Source organism: Coturnix japonica, chromosome 2, assembly GCF_001577835.2.
Source record: "Coturnix japonica isolate 7356 chromosome 2, Coturnix japonica 2.1, whole genome shotgun sequence".
NCBI lineage: Eukaryota > Metazoa > Chordata > Aves > Galliformes > Phasianidae > Coturnix > Coturnix japonica.
In genome coordinates, this window is record NC_029517.1 from 97,585,547 (window position 1) to 97,600,686 (window position 15,140).

At 38.9% G+C, this 15,140-nt stretch overlaps 1 protein-coding gene across 2 annotated transcripts in view; it reads right to left on the reverse strand.

Moving 5' to 3' along the window:
• The window catches only part of PRKDC (protein kinase, DNA-activated, catalytic subunit), a 73,724-nt gene extending 58,671 nt beyond the window's left edge, over positions 1 to 15,053 (reverse strand). Inside the window, exons 1-22 of one of the 2 annotated variants that reach the window (XM_015855504.2) lie at positions 14,696 to 15,053; positions 14,395 to 14,471; positions 14,233 to 14,325; positions 12,673 to 12,747; positions 11,966 to 12,074; positions 10,563 to 10,675; positions 9,941 to 10,040; positions 9,330 to 9,385; positions 9,185 to 9,215; positions 8,860 to 9,017; positions 8,531 to 8,677; positions 7,059 to 7,223; positions 6,244 to 6,412; positions 5,313 to 5,362; positions 4,603 to 4,740; positions 4,169 to 4,318; positions 3,672 to 3,787; positions 2,857 to 3,016; positions 1,925 to 2,011; positions 1,415 to 1,534; positions 929 to 1,088; positions 574 to 680 (exon numbers count right to left, since the gene is read on the reverse strand). In XM_015855504.2, the coding sequence (XP_015710990.1) occupies positions 574 to 680; positions 929 to 1,088; positions 1,415 to 1,534; positions 1,925 to 2,011; positions 2,857 to 3,016; positions 3,672 to 3,787; positions 4,169 to 4,318; positions 4,603 to 4,740; positions 5,313 to 5,362; positions 6,244 to 6,412; positions 7,059 to 7,223; positions 8,531 to 8,677; positions 8,860 to 9,017; positions 9,185 to 9,215; positions 9,330 to 9,385; positions 9,941 to 10,040; positions 10,563 to 10,675; positions 11,966 to 12,074; positions 12,673 to 12,747; positions 14,233 to 14,325; positions 14,395 to 14,471; positions 14,696 to 14,828 (2,514 nt within the window). In that variant the 5' untranslated portion in view covers positions 14,829 to 15,053. The remainder of the gene's footprint in view (positions 1 to 573; positions 681 to 928; positions 1,089 to 1,414; positions 1,535 to 1,924; positions 2,012 to 2,856; positions 3,017 to 3,671; positions 3,788 to 4,168; positions 4,319 to 4,602; positions 4,741 to 5,312; positions 5,363 to 6,243; positions 6,413 to 7,058; positions 7,224 to 8,530; positions 8,678 to 8,859; positions 9,018 to 9,184; positions 9,216 to 9,329; positions 9,386 to 9,940; positions 10,041 to 10,562; positions 10,676 to 11,965; positions 12,075 to 12,672; positions 12,748 to 14,232; positions 14,326 to 14,394; positions 14,472 to 14,695) is intronic. The other variant, XM_015855503.1, reaches the window with a different exon arrangement.
• Between the last annotated feature and the right edge of the window lie 87 nt (positions 15,054 to 15,140).

The window sequence follows — 15,140 nt, forward strand, 5'->3', positions numbered from 1 at the left end:
AAATTTACTCATTTTGTTTAAAGACCACTAGGTTGGAAAGAGTTACGTAATACATGTAGCAGTAATTATTTGTTTCATACCTAAAGAAGTATTTATTCCAAGTCAGTTTGCACCTGGCATATACAAATAAGCCTACACTTATCCAGTGCTACTAGAGAAGACACTGGCCAAAATGTCTGGTATGTCTGATTTCTAGGACCAAACCTATCCACAAGATAAGAACAATAAAAAGTTACACACTCAAATAGCAAATGTATGCAAATAGCATTTTGTGTGTGCAAACCAGTATCTGATGTGTATGGAGTTAAACTGTTACGTCAGAATCACTACCAGACTAATGTATAATGAAACCAAACAGGTATCTTGAAGTTTCCCTTTCCTGCATCACTCTCATTCTTACCCTAGAAGGTGACATCTTTCCAACTGTGCTGATGTGATGGCACTCTGAGAATCACCATTGATTTAAGGTAAAAAAAATAACCCGAAGTAAAGGAGAAGCATAATCAGAGAGGACAAGATTCACTGGAAAGTGATTAATTTACTTTCAACTCCAAAAAGCATCAGTGTTCTTACCAATGAAGAAGTTTTTGCTTTTCTTAAGCGCTGTATCACAATTTTGTTAAATCCCTTCTGGGCTGCTCGGGAAAGCTTCCTTACTTCCCAGTTATTCTGGGGTTCAACTGATAAAGAAAAGCGGCATAGAAACATTATCTTAGTATATCTGCACTTCATGCATGTGCTCGTGGTTTCTTAAAACAAACAACCACAACAAACAATAGCAACAAAACCACCAAAATCTTAGCTCAAAAATGAAGGCGAACTTCTGGGAGTAAGATAAATGATACTCTTCCAACCACAGGATAGACAAAAAGTATGCCACATTCAAGTCTCTAGGCATAACTATGAAGAATTAATTGCCCACACATACCTGTAGTTGCAGAGTTTTTCAAATAACCATCAAGAAGAGGTAGCACATCCTTGTAATAAGGCTGCATTATATGCCTGGGGATGTGAGCTGACCAGTCTTCCAAAGCATCCAGCCCCAGATCAGCCATTGGTGTACAGCTAAGGCCCAGCTTAAAGGCGTTCTGTGTGGCAAATGTAAAACCATATTTTTAAGCACCAAGGATACAAAACATCTTCTTTCCTAGCAACTTTTGTTTGCTCAACTTCTAACTCAAATTCAGCAAAGGAGATATCTGCTCTATTGTAATGCAGGCACTAACAGAGTCGGTCAAGTACAAGGGCATACTCAGACACTTCCTTTATCCAGAAAAACAACCCATTTGTGCTACAGAAAATGAAGTTAGATGGTTGCTAAATTACTTGCTGAAGAGAACACTAACTTTGCTCCAGGAATTTGGTATGTCTTTTAAAAGAAAAAAAAAGTTAACTATACATCACTTTGACCTACCTGCAGTGCAGGAATATACGCTTTGATATCAAGCATGATGATGTCATGTGGTAAAGAGAGTAAAAAATTAAGACAGGATGCCAACAACTCATCTTTATACTGTTTCATTTTTGCTGTAACCTATAATTCAGAAAATATGTCAAGAACGATCATGAGCTTTATGATAAGCTTGATAGTACCTATATTAATATCCATGTAAAATATGTAACTCAAAAACAATACTGGAATCTAATCCACATGTAGATGGTTATCACAAAGTATTTAATGCATCATCATGAAGTATTTAATGCACAAATGAGAAATAACTCAGTGTCCAATACACTATTACTGATACTGAGGACAAACACAAAAAGAACAAGATTTTAAAACCCTTCTATACTAGAAAACTCAAACATCTGGAGTACTACTATTACACATATGGTATTGTAAGATTTCTAAGAAGATACAATTTTGAATGAGTAATTTATGCTTATTTTCAGACTAAGTCAGCTAGCCAACAAAATAACGTACCTCTTTTCCAAACTTTGCAAACAGGGCAAAGCAAGAGCTCTTTTCAGGGTCTTCAGTAGCTTTTTTGAGACTCTTTGGACTGACACCCTACCAAGAGAATCCACAACTCAACAGTGTTAAAATCTGTAGTACATGGCACAAATATAAGGGACAAGTTGAACTCAGAACAAATATTTAACTGAAGAACTCTTTATCACTGAAAACTTAAAATGTACATTTATTCTCTCAAAGCTTAGTAGTACCATAAACACTTAACTTTCTACTTCCCTTTTCCTTCATTAAGTCATAAAAGAAAAATAAAATCCTTAAGTGTAGATGTGCAGGTGGCAAAAAAGCAGTTCACAGTAGCATCTACAGTACCAACATATTATTAGTAACCAATTTTGCTTCACTTGGTGCTATTACACCAGCAGCAGCAAGTACAGTTCTGGGCTCTGTGGGGAGCTACACTAAACGAGATGAAACACTGTCATTGTACAACAGCTGTCATAACAGAAATAGTACATCTACCAGTAGAGCACCATACTTTCTGTGGAAATCAATGAGCAAGATACTACACATACACTCAAAGGGGTTGAATAATTAACCCAAACGTGTCTCTTCTGTTACCACCGGACTGTTCCCAGTAACCAAACTATCTTATATCTGCATGGCAAGTGTGCTTCCCACTGCTCTGTTCACCCTGCTCTAGATTTTGAAATAAGCATTACATATGGATTGTGTTTCTTCAGAAACAGAGCTTCTAGTCTAGTTGTTGGCTTTCTATGCACTTTTACCTGCAGAGACAAAGGATGCCAAAAACATCAGAAGCCAGTGCATAACAGTCATAATGAACTTTTGACATTGCACGTACATGCATAAAAGGCTTACATAAAGAACTGCCCCACCAATGATGAAACACTCTACATCTCCAATGGGAGAAGAGATCTCACCTCAAAGTATTTTATTTTCTTGGCAATCTTCATTGTAACAGAAAGCAGCTTGTAGAATCCACTGATAAGAGGTAGTCTTGTTGAATGTGTAATAAGCTCATAACCAAAGGAATACACCCAAGGCTGAAAGTATTCAACATGTTTATCTGGAAGTATGTCTCTAAAACAGAAACACAGAAATCATGCAGAAAAAATGTGTTTTATTCAAACATTATTTTTTCTTATTCCAGACTTTCAGGTTAGTACTAGGAAGACAAACACTGTAGCTAAAATGCACCTCTAAAGGTATTACTTAGATGTCACTGTCCAAGGTAAGAATAAGATTTTTATTTTGCTTCACAGCGCAAAGCAAATTCTTCCTCCTCACACCTCACTGTTAAATTTTTACAAACACACAAACATCCCACATCTCATTACCAAAATAGACTGCAGTTTTGTTATAGGAAATCAGCTGGACCATCACTGGAAGGCAACACTGTACCTTTCACTTAATGTCTGATACTACCTCAAGACAACCATTTCTGGTCCAAGACGTATTTACTGCATACACATCCAGTGTAATATGAGAAGGTAAAACATGCACTGAAAGATAACTACAACCAAATAATCAAATGATGTTTCCTATTCTCCAGATGAGCTAGTGTGTTTTTACCCATGTCTCAGATGTCTGAAACACAAAGTTTCCCAGCTAATCCCCACTCTGAAATATTGATTACGGTCATAGGTCAGAAACATGCATCTTAAATAAACCTCCCACTAAATTTCTTCCAATCAATTTTGTAACTTTTTAACTACACAAAGTTATATATTAGTACCTGCAGAATTCTACCAGGTTTATAAAGGCAATAAAGTCCGTAGGTTTCTTTGGCTGAAGGTTTGAAGCAGGGTCAGAAGTAGGCCCAATAAAAGCATTGTCAGTTTCATTTTCTTCCTAAAATGAAATATTGAAATACGCCATTTTTCATATAAATAGTATGGCTTTTCTGAATTTAGTAGCTATTACAATCTAGTCTGAAACAAACAACTGATGACTGAGGTATCAGTAATTAATAAAAAAGTAAGAGATAGTTGCTAATAAAGAAAAAGCAAGTACAAAACCAATATTCACTAGATGCCAGAGTAAAGTCTATAACAACAGATCCCATCAACTACTTCTGAATCTTACGGTATGAAGTAAATTGTTATAACAAATATGACTATTACTTCAAAGACATTATAAGGAACTATAGAATCACAATGAAAACAAAACAAGGAATGTGATTTTGGTTCCCTTACTGCAGGGGAAATTAATAGACGTGTCATTGGGTCTCACCTGCTCATGGACATTCAGTTTCTCAACAGTGAGATCCAACTTCTCAATAATCTTCAAAATAGATTTTATGAGTTCATCGTACAGCAACCGATTCAGAGACTTCAGTGGTGAATTTCCAGTAAGAAAGTTTTCTTCTTCAAAAATTGATTCCTTTGTAGGAGGAAGAAAGTTCATGTTTCAAAACAGCAACAAGAATGAATTATTGATTTACAAAACCAAGGCTTGAATGACTTAGACAATCTGGCTTCAGAGGTTTTTTACGCTATAGAAGCCTAAATTCATCCCCATTTAGGTAATTGATCAATGACAAAATTCAACAGAAATCAAGTAGTTGTTCTGAATGTTCTGCTGCAGAATAAGTCTGAGTTAGAAAAGCAGCACTAAGTCTCAGGGTTACTTTTCATCTTGGACTACCATATTAACTATGCCTTTACCTTCATTGTGTCACAACTCAGTAAACTTCTGAAGAGATACAGATAGTCCTTATAGGTTGGTACTTTCCATTTCGCCGTCTCAACCTCCCCACTTTCTGGGAAGTCTTCTGATCCAGAAGTTTCTTTTCCAAGAACATCCTGTAAGGACACAGTACTTCTCAGAAACATTGTGTAACATACAGCTTCCTGACTCAAGCTAAGACAGCATGTAAAATTACTTGTGAATGTAGAAACCTGAAACGTTTGGCTTTCTTATTTAACCAATCTGAAAAGAACACAAAAGCATAATCTTCTTTTAAAAATTTTAAGCCCTTGCAGTGGTCAGTTATATGAGAGATTCCTGCTGCACAGGATTTAAGAGCTTTACCATCCTCCTGACAGAAATACTGAGAAAAATTTCTCAAGTTTCCAAATTTTGCTAGCCTGAAAGAAAGCTGGGTAACCTTTAACACAATCTACTTAGATCACCTAAGCAAAAACGAACTCCAGAGAGCAAGTGTCTTTTCCCTGCTACTATATGCATTACAAGAGAAACATTGTTATTACATTGATGTAGGAACCAGACACAAGTAACAAAACGGATGCAATTCAAGAGGACAATACTACTACTGCATTTTCAGACCTTTCTCTGTTTACTGGACTAGATGTTCAAGAACTGGATTGTACATTCTAAAACTTTAAGATGAGAAATATTTAAACAGTTACTTTACCTTTGAAAACTTCATTGGCTTGGAGAATACTCTGATTAATCCCTGATGCACTGCAACAAAATAAAATTGCCTCAACAGAATTTAAAAGACACAACATCCATAAGACTCATTATGTTAGCAACTAATTAAATTAATCCTCTGTGTTCCATATTTTGTTAGGATAAGGGAGAGGCAAACGAGCAGAGATTGTTCTCAAATGACAAGTACAACTGATTTCAGAATTATGTCTCTTGCTCATTTTCCAGGGAAGCAATTCTGAACATGCTTTTTTTTTCCCCTTCAAAACTGCTTTGACATTTCCGCAGTCTGAATACAGTAATGATGAAGGAATCGCTCCTATTTCCCATACAATATAAAACAGTGATTCCCAATGATTTTCACAGATATGCACCAAGGATCTCCATTCCGGCATGGTACTTCAGCTGTACAGCATATTCCAAATCACAGACAAGGAAAATAACGAAAAAGCCATGATAACAGATAAAAGCCATTCTGCAGTTGTACTGTGAACAACTTTGATAGCTTATAATGCGTGTATTTCTAATAGAGGTGATGCTATCCATACCCTCTGTGATACTTTAAGCTTAACTGAAAGAATGCTGAACAGATTTTTGTACATTATATTGTGAAAGCTTTCCTATCCCTCAGAAAAATACACTCTCCTCTCTTTGATCATCAGCACACTGTCAGCCAAAGCAAATCTTAAAAGTACTCCCTAAGTGACTTAGCAATGAATTTGAACCACCCCTCAATACCCTTCCCCACCGCCCCCCCAAGAAAAGAAGCAACACAATAAAAACCTTAATTCTTCCTTATTAAAGGATGGAAAAATGTTTCCTTTCTGACCACAAATTGTTAGAAACAGTTTATCATTAAAGGGAAAAAGTAAAAAAAAAAAAAACAAACAACAAAATTGTTATCACAGACTCACCGACAGTGCCAATAAAACTCCAGAGAACTGGTCCTTTTATTGAGAGGGCTAGAAACACCTTTATTATAGATCTGCAACAGACTAACTGCATTTTTTCACTGTACTGTGGAAAGCTATTGATTTGTAGCACAACCAGATGTTCAAGAACTGGAGTATATACTTCTGGAATCTGGAAGAAAAAAGCAAAAAAAAAGTATGAATACAACAGAACTGTTACACGAATTTACACTGTGGCTCATTCTGAGAAACAGTAGAAGATATAGCAGGCAAGTTTATCTTAGACATTGAGATAACAGGAAATTTCCTGGAGCACATGATAAAAAGTGGTTCCTGAAAAGTTTAGAACGCCAACAGAGACCATCCTAATCTTATTAGGGAAGTACCATTTACTTATAAAGAAAAACACAGCAGCATAATCTGTTCATCCTTAATCTGAAAGCAGAATCCAAACGCTCTCCACTTTAGCCTCGCTTCCCAGCTTCAGACAGGATACAGAAAACCCTCATTTGAACTCAGACAATACACAGCAACAGAGTTAAATCAAAGTATCTGTCTCAGAGAATATACTAAGTATCAGCACCAAAAGATTTCAGTATATTCTAAAAAAAATGAGACAGTCTATTTTATGCATTTTCTCTATTCAAATAATATCTAGTATTCTCCTGATATTATCCCACCCTAAAGTTAAAGTAACAGTATTTCAAATAATGAAATACCTTCCATCATAGGTACTAGAAGTTTGCTGTTACTACCTTCTCATGCACTTCAAATTGCATTAAAAAAATTTATACTGGAACTTTAACTACTCCACTTACTGTGTCTAAATGGAATATCACACTTGCAATGGACTGGAGGAAACTTGGAAGCTGATACAGATGATCATCCATTGCCTCTGCCTCTGTGAGGTACATTTGCTTGCAGCGCTGAAGGAGCTCAACATACATAGCATCAACATCTGTAGGATGTACAGCTTTGCAGGGCTTACAGAGGGAGAACAAAACACCATTAAGCAACTTCACGCAAGCAAGCAAACACGCTGTAGCGCTAAAAACAAGTCAAGTCTCCACAGTAAAAAAATCATATCATTCCGAACTTCCCATGAAATCAATATCTCTGAGTAGGCTTTGGAATTCAGCTTTAAACATATAAAACAGGGCATTGCAGATGCTAATACTGAGCTTAGCATTTGAGTTAGTTGCATTAAGTGTGGTGTACCTTAATAGCATTCCAATTATCACTCACAGGCTACTACAACATTTAATCCAGCAGCCTGAATTCTAAACTTCTGTTATGCCAGGTTCTACATAAACAGAGGATAAAAGACTACTTCTAAACTTACAAACAAGCAGAGAGTATCCCAGACAATACAAGGGGTACTTAATAATGCTCACTGCAACTTACATATCATTCTATAGGTACCTGTATTTAGCATAAACTAGGTCTAAAAATAATCTTAGCGAAAAAAGAACCAAGAAGCAGCTCACAGGCAAAACCAGTCACAGGAAACTGACAGCAGAAGAATAACAGACTAATTTCAGTAATGGTGGAAAACAAAAGTTACATTAAAGTTCAGATGTGATCTGCTTAAGATCAGAGTAACAAAGACTATCCATTGATCACCTGTAGAACTGTTTTTCTGTAGTACTCTGAAGTAATTAGTAAGTTCAGAATTATCTTAGCATTCAGACTGCACAACAGTCTACCTTGAACTGAACCCATCACTCAATATGTGTTTCATCTGCAATTACTCATTGCAGTGGCAACAAGACTTGCTTCTTCACAACCAAGATTCAGTCTAAACAGCCCAACAGCTATTAGTGTTTCTAATCAAAGACCTACACACATTAAGGATTTACAGGTTATTTCAGTATTAAAGATAACTCTTTCCTGTTAAAGTTTTCAGAATTATACTGTCTTTGTATTTACATTATGTACTTTCAATTAACTTAACGCACAGCGTAACAGATATTTTTAACATGGTTCGGTCAATTCAGTAATTTTACATACTTAATTTTCTACCCATTCCTTTCTAGCTCATATCCTAGAAAAGGAAGACTAAGTTGTAACAACAAATGCTCAAAATTCTAAATGCATTCTGCTCAAATTGCAGCAAAATGGAAAGAACTCCGCTAGGAGCCAGCTGCTCCATCAGAATACTACCGACTCTTAGGAGCACATCTTGACAAAGCAATTTGCTCTTCATATAAGTGTATAAGTGTATAAGCATGGTATATGAATCCTAGCTTTAAATCCATTCTCTGTATCGGAACAAAATCCCTGCACATACTGCAGCAAAAAGCCCATATCCTCGAATAGCAATGGACAGCTCCTTGCTGCTTGAATCCATTCTTCTGATGATCCCATAGAACTGCTCCATGAAGAACTTCAATTTGCTCTTGTGTAGCTCTGCATCCTTTGCCACCATTAAAGACATCTGTAGAGCAGATATTAAAATGTCAGGATTTCCAGAAAATTACAGTAAATCCTAAGAGATACCCAGCTCATAAGTATTTCAATCAGAATAATTACTAGATTCACTGAACTTGCAAGCAGCAAATAACCCCATTCCTTCAAGAAATCTGACTTTGATTTAGCCTCCCAGCAAAGTTACAATACCTGCTTGAGGAATGAATCTAGTGCATTATGACCAGCTTTCTTCAGCTCCTGATTTGTGTGGCCACACCATCTACACATTGTTTCAAAAAGCATGACATAGCTGTCCAATAGCAGGGTACCAAACTGAGCAGAATGCCAGCTGAACAACTGTAAGCCAGCTGCAATTTAAAAACAATTAACATTAAGTACACCAGTTTTGCTCCCTAAAGAGCTGAGAAGACTAGAAAGATCTTGAGAGAGCCAATAGAGAACAAACATCTCCTAAAAATCTAATTGCATGAGTGGCAGAGCACAAAGCACAGACCAAAATAACTTACAGTCTTACCTAGATGTACTGCATATCGCTTCTGATCAACCTTAACATGGAGATTAAAAAAAAGACATTATTCATATGCAAATTATTATCCAGCTAATTAATTTATTAGATGAATAAACATACTGAAAGAACAATTAACATATAACAGATCTACCTGTGGCCGGATAGCCTTCACTGCAAAATCAAAAATCTCCTTGGAAGTTTGAGCATCTGTGAAACAAACCAGTAAGTACTTTATTACTGACACACAAAAGGTTACATGTAGACAAAGACATTTTTACCCAACACTTGATACAAAGCAATACGATTGGAAAACTTCAAGCATCTCAAGGAGCGTGTGTGGTTTTTTTTCCCCCAAATACTTGTAGCTGTGAAAAAAAACCCCATACACCTGCATACAGTGATCATTCTAAGTGCCAATGTTTTAAACAGACATCTCTTCTAAGGGAAACACGTATCTGCATAAATGACACTCCAGCTTCAGCATGTCTCTCATTGCCGTCCACCTCTGGTTAGAAAATAGCACTTCAAACCTTTACATACAGAAACACAATGATCAAGCCATCCCACACACACACACACACAGACCACAAGGACCACACAGCTGGATAGACCTTGCTTTCACATAACTTATGTGTATAAGTTAAGTTACCACTGGGGAATTTCTTATTCTGAGCACACAAGAGATGGTGCTGTTTGCTAGCTGTATAACAATTACAATATATTGAACTGCTTAGCTGTCTCTTATACAGAAGAACTACATACCTTCATCCACAGACTTGGTAAAGTTGTACATGAGTGCAGTCAATCCCCTCAGGCATCCTGCTACAACAGGTAGCTTGGGGACCCTCGTAGCTGATGTCATCTAAATCAAGTGAGAAATTTCAAGTTGGAAAGGTGTTCAACTACAAAAGAATTGGAAATCTTTCAACAAGCATAAAATACATTCCATCAAGGCCAACCATAGCAAAATTTAGATAAGACATACTAACTTCTTGAAAGTAAACAATAAAGCAAATAGAAGCTGGCAGAACTGTAGTATTTCCCAAAAGCACAAGGATTCAGCAGCCAGAAGAGCCCAAATCAGAAGCTTTGAGTGAGCAGCAATGTAACTTTGCACTGGCGCTGCTGCAATGATCATCATGTGCCATCTTTTCTTACAATAAATTTGATCACTTGCCGACTGATGGCCTTAAAATTTTTACTTTGAAAACATTTCAGAACTGGAGAACTAAAACAGTCCTTAAGGAAGCATTTATGCTCATCTGATGAGATCTCTATTAATATTGTAGCAGATACAATACTAATCCAACATACAGCACTACATACACCAAATGAAAACAAACAAAAAGCAATGAAAGAGTCTGAAAAGAAATTCCAGACATACCTGTGTTTTAAGCTCTCCCAGATACGCTCGGAATAGTTTTTCAGAGTTGTTAATCATGTCAGTAGGATGGACCTCTCCCAAAACTCCCAAAAGCTCATAGATCTTCTCCAGTACTAGAAAGTAATTTAATATTACTTCCTTTGTCATTTCCATCGCAATTACTACATAACTTGCAACCACAAGGAAACCATTCATGGGGTTTTATTTAATGATTTGCATGTGAGAAAGCTGGCTCTTCATGGCACACATACATAACTATATACAACATGATGTGAGATGCATTCTTATTTCACATTACCAAATAAATATATTCTTTTTTTTTAAAGGGCTTAGAAAAATGATTTTAAAAGGCCACATCCACTGAGGAAGCATTTAGCACCAATTCAAGGTTGCTGCTGGTCTTCATGTTATGCCCAGTCTAAGTAGCACTGAGGTTAAGGCCAACAGCCAGCAGAAGTTACTGAGCTGGAGTTCAGTCTAACTGGGTTCTGCAAAGGCACAGCAGGCTTTGTAAGGGACAGGTCTGTCAAGGAAAAACTTCAACTGAAACTAGCCAAAAACATCAGACTAGAGCTCCTATCAATATGCTTAATATGGTAAAAAAAATGTAAGTAAGCAAGGAAGAGACTGATGAACTCACATTAGAGTTGATCACTGCAGGAACTATCAAACCAAAACTGAAGCTCCTTGGAACAACAGTTTTTAGGGTTGGAATAAGGTTTTGACAAGCTTTAGCCAACAGCTGGCCATCACATGAATTTCCATAGGGCCAGGCAGCCTGGAAGTTACTCTGCTTTTAATAAAAGCTCAAATGTACAGGGGGAGGTGTGTGCATCATTACAAAGTGGATACAGTACTAGCTTGTAAGGTTCAGCTTCGCTGGGTTAGCACTGACCCTGGAAAGAAATCTAATAGCCTGGGCAAAGAATCACAGAATCATAGAATGGCTTGGGTTGGAAGGGACCCCCAAAGGTCATCAAGTTCCATCCCTCCTGCATCAGACAGCACCACCAACCTAAATAAATCGGTTTACATCAAGAAAGTTGGAATTACTGCCAGGATTTAGGCATTCAGAGACACGCAATCTTTTACATCACCAATGTATATATTGTATATATATATATATATATATATATATATATATATATATCACCACCACTCAACTGAATTATTTAAATGTTCCCATCTACAGCTTAAACATATAAGCAGCTCTGCTAAGAAGAGCAAACTGCATTACCACAATCAGAAGACCTGAACAAATTTTACTAGCTCTAAAATATGACAGTTACCATTTTTAAACATGCTTGCTATGGAAATAACAATTACAAGTTTATGTGGGGAAAAAAACAAATAGAAACAGAGTAAAGAAAACAAAAGACACAGGCAGGAGAAATAAAATCTACCTGTATCAGAAACTTTACTTCTTACAGCAAGCTCCCCGTAGAACTTATTGAAGATTTCCCCAACTTTCATCTCTTCCATCAGACAGGAATGTCGTAAACTTTGGAGCAACTGGAATAAATAAGTAACCAAGAAAAGTTAGGAAAATAACGAGGATTAAGATACTGGTATTATCTGGTCTAAATATAAGCACAGTTCATAAGCACAACTTCAACTTAAATCATTCAGCAAAACAGGATTAAGATAACTGGTCCAGAAAAGAGTATTGACACAAAACTGATTTCTTAACAAGCTATCTTCCTACAAACATATAACAAATAAATCTTTATAGTTAATACGCTATATTATGTTATATATGTTATACTGTTACATATAATGCACAGATCACATGATACACATACACATGTAAAACAAACAGCCACCACATACATGCTTATCAGCAGCCACAGCAGCTTTTACCACATGCTGTATTCTTCTGCCTTCAGCCGTACAGCCGAACTAACCTGCATAAGAACTGTCTCATACAACTCAAAAGAGAGTTTTGTTCCTCACTAACACAACTCAGCAGGTGCAAAAGCATTCACAGAACAAAGGTATAATGGGATTTACAGGAAGTACATGACAAAATTACTGTTGCACACAGGGTAAGCATTCTGAAAAAGTCCTTTTCTTCCACACTTTTCATGCACACACATAAAATGCATTTTACCTTAATCAGAAGTTCCAGAGCTGGAATTTTACATTTTGCTGCCCTCTCTTTGGTATAAACACTAATGCAAGTTTGCTAGAGAAAAAAAATAAATAAATTATAATACTCATATAAGAACTGAAATAAACTAGTAGCAAACAGAACATTCACTTACCTTTTTAACGTGTCTGATCCTAACAAGTGGATGTTGTTCTTAAGAGTTAAAACAACAAAGATATTAATCCTGAAAGCAGTTCCACAGACAATATCTGACACACCAAGAAACCCAGATTCAAGCTAAGAAAGGGCATTCTCTGGATCTGAAGGCACAGACATCAAGCCTGCTGCTCTAATGCCCCATTCCTCACAGCAAGCAGCTGCTGACTTGGTATCAGAAATCACACTGTTACAGACAAGTGCTTCTCTGCAAAGCCATAGTGTGCAAGTTACCCCAGAATTTGAGATAGAATTGTTTCCACTAATTCTTGTGCACCATGCAAAAATGGCAACATTTCAGGAGAAACTCAAGAATTTACCACCAGAAGAGAAGCATTTACAAAGTGGTATGTGTATAAGTATATGCTTATACGTACTTACACGTACCTCCCCTGTACTCAGTACTGGTAAGGCCACACTTTGAGTACTGTGTTCAATTTTGGGCCCCTCACTACAAGAAAGATATTGAGGCCGTGGAGCATGTCCAGAGAAGGGCAATGGAACTGACGAGGGGCCTGGAACATAAGCCTTATGGGGAGTGGATGAGGAAACTGGGATTGTTCAGTTTGGAGAAGGGGTGACAAGGCAGAGGTCAGCCTCTTTTCATAGATAACAGTGATGAGAAGCAATGGCCTCGAGTTGCGCCAGGCGAGGTTCAAGTCAGATATTAGGAACAATTCCTTCTCAGAAAGAGCAGTGAGGCAGTGGCACAGGCTGCCCAGGGAGGTGGTGGAGTCACCATCCCTAGGGGTGTTCAAGAGCGGAGGTGTGGCACCAAGGGGCATGGTGGGGATGGCTGATGGTTGGACTAGATGGTCTCAAATGTACTCTGTGACCTTAATGATATATATGCGTGTATGTATGCCTACACATAAACTAAAACATGTATCTAATTGGTATAAATAATAAATTATTAACCAGTATCTCCTATACAACTATTTTAAGTAATACAGAAAGTTTATAAAGAAGCCATTCCACCCTGCTCTGTTGCACTGACCACACCATGAAGCACCTGGGTTTCTGTCAGCACCAGCAGAGCATTGTGCAGGTAGGACAGCCACTGTGAACCCACTGAGGGAACAATGTGGAGCTGAGTCAGGGGAAGGGCAGGTGGGGGTCAGAGAAAGAGTTTGTACCAGAGGGTGATGGGCATGGCCCTGAGCTGCTGGAGTTCAAGGAGCATTTGGACAATGCTCTCAGACACTGGGTTTGGATTTTGGGTGCTGCAATGCAGAGCCAGGAGTTGGACCCAATAATGACTGTGAGTCCATTCCAGCACAGTAGATTCCGTGGCTCTATGCTCAAACATGGTCACAGTCAAAGCACCTGGAGGAGGTTTGTGGAGGGCAGGTGATGCTCACCCACCTTCAGGCTGCAGGCGTAAGGATGAACTCTCTCTCCAATCTTTTCCAAAAAGACGCAGAGAAACTTCATCGCTTCTTCCCTGCATTCTCGAAACTAAAAAGGCAAAAAGTTAAGAAGCTCTGACAAAACGAACGGCTCCGGCCTCTCCCGGTGCCGACCCACCTCCTCCACGCCGAGGGAGCGGCAGACGAAAGCCGGCAGGCCGCGTTCCGGGGCGAACACCAGGGAGATGTGCAGAGCTGCGGGGGAACGGACAGACGGTCGGACAGACAGAATCACAGAATGACCCGGGTTGGAAGGGACCTCAAGGATCATGTAGTTCCAACCCCCCTGCCTGGCAGGGCCACCAAACATACACATTTACTACATCAGGTTGCCCAGGGCCCCATCCAACCTGGTCTTGAACACCTCCAAGGACTCGCACAGCCACCCTTCCCCCCCAACCCCCAGCCCCGTTCCGCACCCATCACGCCGCCGGCCGTGCAGGTGAGGCAGGCCTCGCCCAGGCCCCGCAGCAGCCCGTAGCCCCGCATGGCATCGCCGTGCTGCAGGCAGCCGTGCAGCTCCTGCAGGCAATCCTGTACACCGCCCGCCATCCTGCTCCGGGCACACAGCGGGACGGGCCGCCCCGCGGACTGACCCAACGCTGCCTGGGGGTTGAGGGGTGTAAGGGATGTGCTGTATGCGGGTTGGAGCGCTCTGAGGAAGAAGAAGAGCAAACAGGCGCTGGGCGAGTGGTTCCATTAGGGTAATGCCGTGTGGAGAAGGGTTATGTAGGATTGTTATCTGTCCGGAGAGCTGTCCGCAGTGACCAGCAAACATCACACACCCGAACCCACACATAATGAGCTGCTCCCTCGTTTTGCCGCGAAAGTTGATCCGCTGAGGGCGGTACCACTCCGGGCTGA